This window comes from Callospermophilus lateralis, chromosome 7 (assembly GCF_048772815.1).
Source record: "Callospermophilus lateralis isolate mCalLat2 chromosome 7, mCalLat2.hap1, whole genome shotgun sequence".
Classification (NCBI taxonomy): domain Eukaryota; kingdom Metazoa; phylum Chordata; class Mammalia; order Rodentia; family Sciuridae; genus Callospermophilus; species Callospermophilus lateralis.
The window spans coordinates 65,685,159-65,694,033 of NC_135311.1; the positions used below are offsets into that span (position 1 = coordinate 65,685,159).

Here is an 8,875-nt window from a genome sequence, read left to right on the forward strand (position 1 = left end):
AGCCAGGGCCCTGGGACAAGTTTTACCACTGAGCTGTGGCAGTGCCGGGAGCGGACAGGGCTCGCGCCACCTGTCCGAGTGCCACCTGGTGAGCGTTGTGCATGGGGGGGGGGGTGCCAGGCCCCTCCTCCCACGGGCTTTCTTTGCTCCTCCCTGGCTAGCGTTCTCCCTTTGCCTCGGTACCCAGTCCCCTACCTCGGAGGGTGCTGACTCGCGTTTCCACCCGATTTTCCCTTCAACTCAGGTCTCTGCTGGGGCTGAAGGAACACTTGGAGTGACCGTGGGCTGACTGAGGCTATAGGAACATTTGGAAAGGAGTGGGGAAAGCGTTGGGCCACCATGCCGCGCTCTTTTCTCGTAAAGAGCAAGAAGGCTCACAGCTACCACCAACCACGCTCCCCGGGACCAGACTACTCCCCCCGTTTGGAGAATGTACCAGCACCAGGCCGAACAGGTGCGAGGCGCGCGGGACCCGGCAGGGCAACTCCCTGGGACACCAACCTTGCACCCTGCCTCATCATTTCTTGGGAACCCGGGGAGGCGACCCCAATACCCGCCTTGTTGTCTTTTTTTGTTTCCTACTGTTGTGATTCCTCATGAGCTTGTCTAGGTGCCAGGACCTTCCTGAGACAGCTTTCGGATCCAAGAGGGTTTCTGGTCTGATCGGAGTGGATAGAGGAGGACGCTCGGGTGCCACGGTCTTGCAGGGCACCATTTCAGAACCCGCAAGCTCGTCCGGGCTCAGCCTAATTCCTCTCCTGATTCCTCTCCGCAGACAGCATTTCGAGTTCAGGAGAGGGGAAGGCGGAGCCCGGGGACCGTTTGTCCCCTGAGTCTCAACTGATCGAGGCCCAGGACAGAGCCTCTGCGTCTCCGGACAGCTGCGAGGGCAGCGTCTGCGACCGGAGCTCGGAGTTTGAGGATTTTTGGAGGCCTCCTTCACCCTCAGTGTCTCCAGGTAGGAAGCCGTTGGGAGATTCTGTGGTAGGGGCCGGGAAACCCAGCATTGAGCTGGGAACTGGCGCGATCTTGGGCGCCGAAATGCAAAAATGGCAACGGAGTCTTACCCGGAGGAGGGAACTTATTCGTGAGGGATGGGTCCCAATGGGGGAAGCATCAGCCTGTTCTGCGATTGAAACAGTTTGCCCCATCACCACCCCGAATCCGCTGTCTACTTTTAAGGCTTTGGAACCCTGGCTGCAGGTAGTTTGCATTCGTTTGCGTGGAGCTAACCGGTGAGAGAAAACAAAGCAGATATCTCCACTGGCTACTCCAACGTTTAGTTGTGGTGTTTTTTTGTTTTTTGATTTTTTTTTTGTTTGTTTGTTTGTTTTTTTGACCAGAATTGATTTGTTTAAAGATATTACGATCCCAGATCTCGGAACCCAAACAAATGGAGACCCGGTAGTCTCAGCCTGACTGAGCTGGGCGCCAAGTGGAAGACAGGGGTCGGTGAACAAAATCTCAGCTCCCTGCTCGGTCTTCACAGGCACAGATTGGGGGCTTCTTTCATTTTTCGTTCTGCCAATATGGCCCAGCCTCGGGACCAGCCTACTGGGTTTCATTTCCAGCCAGCAGTAGAGTTTCCTGCACCCGGGGGGGCTGCACGTTGGGTGGGGGCAGGACTCGGGTCCTGGACGGTCGGAGTAAGGAAGGAGCAGACCAGCCCAATTCTGCCAAGGCGAGTTGTTTCCAGATTATATTTATTAGTTTTAAAAGATCATCTCCACCAATCCCACACTCAGTGAGTTGACTTGATCAGACCTGCAGCTCCAGCAAGTGGAGGAGTCTTTCTGGCTGTGTATGACACCCCCCATGGAGAACAGGGCACCCCCAGAACCCTTCTGTCTGAAAATCAGGTTGCAGCTTCTCACTACATTGGTCAGCCTGGACTGGAGTGTGTGTGTGAGAGAGAGAGGGGGAGATGTGGAAGGGAAGAGAACAAATCTACTAGTTTTAGCCAAGTTCACGTGGAAGGGTGCAGCAGGATTCAGGAAGCTTATCCTGAAGATGTTGACTAAATCTTTTCAATTGTAAAGTCATTCTTTCTGAGAAATTCGTCCCCCTGCCACTCCATCAAAATATAATAGGAATAGGGTTGGAGAGAATTCGGCACCCCTTTCCCGCTATTTCTTTGCTACCTACACTAGGCACTTAACTTTGAGGATCTTAACACCTTGAGGTCTTTTCGGACATATGCGTCTTCAGTAGTTCGGGTCCTCTCCCTTCTGCATCATCGGTCCGGGAAAAAAAACCGATTGATTGTGAACATGTAGTGGCTTAGGAGAGTGTTGGCGCTGATGTCTGGGCCTTCTGCCCAAGAGCCCTAATGAGGGACTAAAAAACCGTGCTTTCTCCTCCCGCATAGCTCAACTCTTTGTTCTAGACGCGCCTTGTCCTTTATGGGACCTCCAGGTGCTCGGATCCCGCCAACGGCGAGGACTTCCGAGGCCCTCCAACAGAATTTACCTTTCTCTCTATCTGCTATCATTTTAACCATCAGTTAGCTACCCTGCCACTGACCCGCGAGGCCCCAGTGTCCTGGCTATGTTTTACCCCGGAGCGCCCCTGGAACTTTGCGTGGCACCCGCACTCGCACTGTTCTACAAATGTTGGGCGCCTGGTAATGCTCGGTGCACCCGGCTCCGCCCTGCTTAAATCTGACCTGACACCCTCCTGTGCTCTACAGCGTCAGAGAAATCCATGTGTCAGTCGCTGGACGAAGCCCAACCCTTCCCTCTGCCTTTCAAGCCGTACTCATGGAGTGGCCTGACGGGTTCTGACCTACGGAACCTGGTGCAGAGCTACCGGCCTTGTACAGCTCTGGAACGCGGCCCCAGCCTCGGTCTCTTCTGCGAGCGCACACCGGAGCCTGGCCACCCGGCCGCGCTCTACGGCCCAGAGAGGGCTGCAGGCGGCGCGGGGGCCGGAGCCCCAGGAAGTTGCAGCACAGGAGGTGGCGCTGGCGGTGGCGTGGGCCTGGGGCTCTATGGCGACTTTGGATCTGCTGCGGCCGGGCTGTATGAGCGGTCGACGGCAGCGGCTGGCCGGCTGTACCCGGATCGCGGCCACGAGCTACACGCGGAAAAGGGTGCTGGTGTCAAGGTGGAATCTGAGTTGCTGTGCACCCGCCTTCTGCTGGGCGGTGGCTCCTACAAGTGTATCAAATGCAGCAAGGTGAGATTCCCGCGCGCCCAGCCTTGGCAGCCCGGTGCCAGCGTCCCCGGCCCGCGTCCCGCCACTGCCCGCTCCCGGCGGCCCCTCTCAGCGGCCTTCTCCCCGGCCCCACCCGTCTCAGGTGTTCTCCACGCCGCACGGGCTCGAGGTCCACGTGCGCAGGTCCCACAGCGGCACCAGACCCTTTGCCTGCGAGATGTGCGGCAAGACCTTCGGGCACGCGGTGAGCCTGGAGCAGCACAAAGCCGTGCACTCGCAGGTAAGCGCAGGGCATACTGACTGCCACGCGCGAAGCCCTGCTCAGGTCTTCGAACTTGAGATCTTTTGTTCGTCCTCTGTGCGGCACCAGACGCTGTCAGCAAGGTGATTTTGGCCCCACTGCCTCCCAGTCTCCTCCTCCGGTCCCTCGGTCAGGTCCTCTTGCCCTGATGTAGGTGTTTTGGGAAAGGTAGGTAGTAGCAGACTCAAGCCTTGAAGCAGTCTTGCATTTGGACGTCACATCATTGTGAGCCTTAGGGGTGTGATCCTAAACATTCCTTTGGGTTTGAGGAAGGTTTGAGTGCCCTGAGACTTGCTGCTGACACATTAGCTCTGTTTCTTTGTCCGGATTTTTTTTTTTTTTTTCCTGCCAAATGGTTGTCACTTAATTTGCATTAGCCCCTCCTAACTGAAAAAGGTGGTTCCTCGGCTCATTTAGCGCATCTACTAGCACATTTTCCAGGCTGTTCTTGCATTTATTCGTTTATAACTATTTGTTGCCTAACTTCCAGGTGACTAGTACTTCAGAATTCTATAGCACAACAGCTCCTTGATAGGATGCCCCACGGAGAGTACAGTTTAGTTGAAAGACAGAAGGTAGATAAGGAAATAAGTATACAAATGGCTATGACAGAAATCTTATTTACAAAGATTTGTTAACTTAGAGTATCAGCCTGTCTCCTCCGACACCCACAATGGCTGAGGGGTGGAGGCATCTCAAGTGACTGAGGTTTAAGCCTCCAGTTGAAGAGGGTGGAGAAGTGTGTATAAATGGGTGTCAAAAATGCAGGGTGGGGATAGTTTTTTGCCATAAGATTTGGAGGGTTGTGGGTGAAAAGTGTTTTGATAGAAAAAAAAATGTTAAGGGGTGGGTGTTAAAGGAGAAGTATGGAGAGTATGGGGACTGGAAGTAAAGGGGGGAAGGAAGGATTATGTAGAAGGAGAGCCCTGGCTTTGGAGTTTTTAGGGTCAGGTTAGTGGTGAGGAGGTAGCAGCCTAGGTGTTTGCAATAGGAGTGCTGCATCTCTCTCTCTGCAGGAGCGCAGCTTTGACTGTAAGATCTGTGGCAAGAGTTTCAAGAGATCATCTACACTGTCCACACACCTGCTTATTCACTCAGACACTCGGCCTTACCCCTGTCAGTACTGTGGCAAGAGGTTCCACCAGAAGTCAGATATGAAGAAACACACCTTCATCCACACTGGTGAGCTGAAGATACCCAGAGGCCAATATAACTCACCTTCTCTGATATTCTAGCCCCAGTGAGAGGTGGATGAGGTTTTCTGGATGGAGCTAATCACTGCATGTTAAAGAAAACAAAGAGACAGATTCTTCTAGGTTCATTCACAGATGTGATTCTTCCCATAGGGGACTTGATCTGGGATTGTGTCTCAAGGACCAGCAGGTCAGATTGCAGGTTCTCCATCCTTGGAAAGAGTAGGGTTTTTTTTTTTTTTCTTTCTTTCTTTTTTTTTTTTTTTTTCCTAGTTTAGCAGCTGCTCCAACTGCTTCCTGCTCTGGGTGAAATATGAAGCCCCAGAGACCTCTCAGAGTTTTGCTCTAAATGTTTACCTAGAGATTGAAGACTTTCTGTAGGGCTCCCACAGAGGCTTTTTTGGGAGGGACTCATGTGTTGCCTTTCTACTGTATTTTTAGGAGTCAAGAGCTTATTCTACTTGAGGAGGAAAAAACAATGGCAATATTACTAAGCTCTGTTAAACTGCATTATCTCATCTTATTCTCACAACAACTTCAGGAGATAGAAACTATTCCTTATCCCCATTTTAGAGATGAGGAAAGGAGGCACAGAGGGATTAAGTAAACTGCTCAAGGTCACGCTAGCAAGTAGGGGGCCAGAGCTCAAGTTCAGGCCTATGTGACCTCTCAAATATCTATGCTCTTGTCCTGTTTATCCTATTCTGCTTTCAAAGTCATGAGGATTGGTAGACACAGAAAGCCTCTCTTCACATATGGCTGTTTTCACAAAATCAGCAATTTTATGCCTTAGTAGTGATAATTTCTTACCTGTTGTAGCGTTTTATAATTTACTCAATGTTTTCAAATCTGTCATTTCATTTGATACTTCCTGTCACCCTATAAAGTAGAAAAAGCTGCTCTTACCATCCAGAAACTCAGAAACATTGAATGATACCCAATATCAGACTATAGAAATCATGACACCATTGAACATTTTGACTGCCAATCCTGAATTTTTCCCTGAGCTATAACTCTGACCCTGTTTTTTTTTTTTAAACAGGGCCTTGCTAAGTTGCTGAGGCTGGCTTCAAGCTTGAAGTGCTCTTGCCTCAGCCTCCTGAGTAACTGGAATTACATGTATGTGCCACTATGCCTGGCCAGATGAAGGTTTTAATGCCAGCAGCTCATGGGTTCACCTCCAGGAACACATTATTTTTTTCTTTTTGTGGTGATGGGAATTGAACCCCTGGGCCTCATGCATGCTAGGCAACCACTCTACCGCTGAGCCACATTCACAGCTCCAGGAATGTTCTCTTTTAATTCACCAAGACATTTACATTAGACCTGGAATTTTTGACAGCGTTATTGTAGAATATGAATATTAATTTAAAACAAATGGCACTGTGTTCCAAATAGCTACTGTTGATATTTATGAATATTCTTGGACAGTGTAGATATTCCTATCCAAAATCTCAGAAAAAAATCTTACTTTAATCATACCCTTTTGCCTGAAATTTCCGTAGAATTCACTCCTTTATAAGTAAAGGTATTTAAGACACTTATCAAAATGCAACTAGGATCTTGACTGAATGAAACATGAAATCTTTATCAAACATTTACATTATAGCTAGAATTGATTTCTCAGATTTGTTTGAGCCTAAAGAGATAGGATAACTTTTGATGGGTAATTTCTTATCCAAGAAATCTGAAGCATGAAGAGAGAAGAGAGCATAGCAAGAGGGAAAGAAGGTTCCTCAAAATCAAACTTTATCTGTTTGCATTTTTAGCCCCAATACTATTAATGCTATTCTGGGGATATTTGAAAATAGATGACATTTACCTAAATGTCACATAGTACATGAGATGGGGAAAAGACAAAACCTTTTCATGTCTAGTAATTTATTAATCTTTGGTAAAGAGTTGCTGTCATATAAAGAATCTTCCCAGGCATGGTGGCATGTGCCTATAATTTCAGCTACTTGGGAGGCTGAGACAGGAAAATTGCAAGTTCAAGGCCAGCCTCAGCAATTTAGTGAGGCTCTAAGCAATTTACTGAGAACCTGTCTCCAAAAAAAAAAAAAAATTTAAAGGGCTCCGTGGTTAAGCACCCCTGCATCCAATCCTCAGTACCAAACAGAATAGAATATAGTAGAATACTATGATTAGTCTCATTAAAAAAAAAAAAAAAAAAAAAAAAAAACTAAAATCCAGGCAGAAAAAGACTAGCTACTTTAAGAAATACTTTGTGGCTGGGCATGGTGGCACATGCCTATAATCCTAGTGACTTGGAACACTGAGGTTGGAGAATCACATAGGGTCTCGCTACGTTGCCAGCCTCAGCAACGTAGCGAGACCCTATCTCAAAACAAAAGTAGAAAGGATTGGGGATATATTTCAGTGGCAAAGTGCCCCTCAGTTCAATAGCCAGTACTGGAAGAAATGAGAAGAAAAGAAAACAAATACCTTGTAGCTCAAATGTGGACTTTTAAAATAAGACTTTGAGAAATGTCTATGCCTCAGATACATTCTGTGGTCCTTCAAGATCAAGAAAGAAGACAGGCTCTCTGGTATACAAAACCAACACCCACTTGGAAACTCAGATTTGAAAACTTCCTCTGAATTAGAGCCAAGTCACACGGTTTGTAGGACAGCTCCTCCCACCTCCTGTTGAACATCTGTTCTGGGTGCTCTCTGCTTCTAAAAGTCAGGGGAGTCCTCTGAGGTGGATTCAGCTGGGGAGGGCACGTGGCCTTTGCTCTGTTTCCGTTTAGCAGGAAACGGTTTGAGGCCTCTGGCTGGGAACCCCCACTCAGAAAGTCTCCCTTCCACCTGGTGTACCCATGACTTCCCGGGACCACATTGCAGGCTGGGAGTCAGTTCATGTTGCAACACATCCCTCTTTGAGTTGCTTGAAGGTCTTAGACTGTGGTGCAGCCAGCTGCTGCCAAGAGCATGTGGGTCACAGTGGATATCCTCTAGCTTTGTCATAAACTCATACTTTCTCCCCTCCCCCTTCCATTCCCGCAGGTGAGAAGCCCCACAAGTGCCAGGTGTGTGGCAAGGCATTCAGCCAGAGCTCCAACCTCATCACCCACAGCCGCAAACACACAGGCTTCAAACCCTTTGGTTGTGACCTGTGTGGGAAGGGCTTCCAGAGGAAGGTGGATCTCCGGAGGCACCGAGAGACACAGCATGGGCTCAAATGAGCACCCTCACTGGCTGCAAGCAGCAGCTACACGACACTACGGAGGATGGCTTCCCTGCTTGCCTCTAGCCTCTCTAATTTCTCAGGCCCCCCAGTTCAGTCTGCAGAACCCACCAAGGTGAATCCCCTTCACCTTACTTTCTGTAGCTGCCAGAGGGAACAAGTTACCTTTTTAAAGTTCTTTGCCGAGTGGGAACCACAGCAACCCGCTGGACTTTAGGCTACTCTACATCTGAAGATGTGAAGTCAAGTGGGGATCAGATAATATCTTGGACTCCACAGTTCTTCTCATTTCTACCCTGTTCCACAGACAAGAAATTTCTTCAGGTGTTGTCCCTCTTCCTGAGTTCCCCTAGATACTTATGTGGAAGAGAAGGAGCCCCCATTTACAAGTGGGCACATGCTATAGTTTTAGCTAGGAAGAAGAGTGAGTGGTTTTTTTTTTTTGTTGTTGTTGTTGTTTTGTTTCCTTCTGGAAAGTTTGTTGACCCCTTTTTGTTGGGTGCTGCCTGTAAATCTCAGAGGAATCATTTCTCCTCCTCAAAGAGTGGTTCAGAAACTGATTTGGGGAAGGATCTTAATTCTTTTGAAATCACCAGATGCACCATCAAGCCTGCCCCAGGAAGAAACAGAAAAATAGACTTGGTGATGAGAGGAGGATCAGAGGTCCTTTCTGCAGGAGGCCTGTGAAGACCTCATCAGAGGTTAAAAACGTGAAGCAGTGAACAAGATGTCATTCATTCATTCAGCAAATATTTATTAACCTCTGGTTACCAAGGTACCAGTTACTATGCTAGGTACTGAAGAGCCAGAGATTAAAATCATAGCTACTGCCTCTGCCCCGCAAAAGCTAACATTTGTACCTCCAGCTGGCTTGGGTCTGTGCTTTTTTCCCTTCCAAGGGAATGCTGAGACGAGAACACAGAATCTTGAACCTTCCTTTTTGATCCTTTTGGATTTTTATCAAGTATAAAAAGTAGCTGAAGAGTTATTTCAAAGATTCATGTGTATACTCAGTTTTTATTGTTAAGCTGATAT

At 48.5% G+C, this 8,875-nt stretch overlaps 1 protein-coding gene across 2 annotated transcripts; it reads left to right on the forward strand.

Annotated features, from left to right (window-relative positions):
- The first annotated feature begins 309 nt into the window (after positions 1–309).
- Gfi1 (growth factor independent 1 transcriptional repressor) lies at positions 310–8,018 on the forward strand. 2 transcript variants are annotated; one of them, XM_076861928.1, is made up of 6 exons: positions 310–454; positions 776–958; positions 2,690–3,177; positions 3,299–3,436; positions 4,474–4,639; positions 7,660–8,018. In XM_076861928.1, exons 1-6 carry the CDS (start codon positions 340–342, stop codon positions 7,836–7,838), a joined length of 1,269 nt encoding a protein of 422 aa, XP_076718043.1. In that variant the 5' UTR covers positions 310–339; the 3' UTR covers positions 7,839–8,018. The 2 variants fall into 2 exon arrangements, with proteins under 2 accessions (XP_076718043.1, XP_076718042.1); XM_076861927.1 differs by having other exon boundaries at positions 340–461; positions 780–958.
- Positions 8,019–8,875: the final 857 nt, after the last annotated feature.

What these genes read in the sequence shown, in the direction of transcription:
- Gfi1 (XM_076861927.1), top strand. Translation starts at nt 340, where the DNA reads ATGCCGCGCTCTTTTCTCGTAAAGAGCAAGAAGGCTCACAGCTACCAC. An exon ending in AGTGTATCAAATGCAGCAAG is followed by an intron (nt 3,178 to 3,298) that starts GTGAGATTCCCG and finishes CACCCGTCTCAG; the next exon opens with GTGTTCTCCACGCCGCACGG. An exon ending in ACAAAGCCGTGCACTCGCAG is followed by an intron (nt 3,437 to 4,473) that starts GTAAGCGCAGGG and finishes CTCTCTCTGCAG; the next exon opens with GAGCGCAGCTTTGACTGTAA.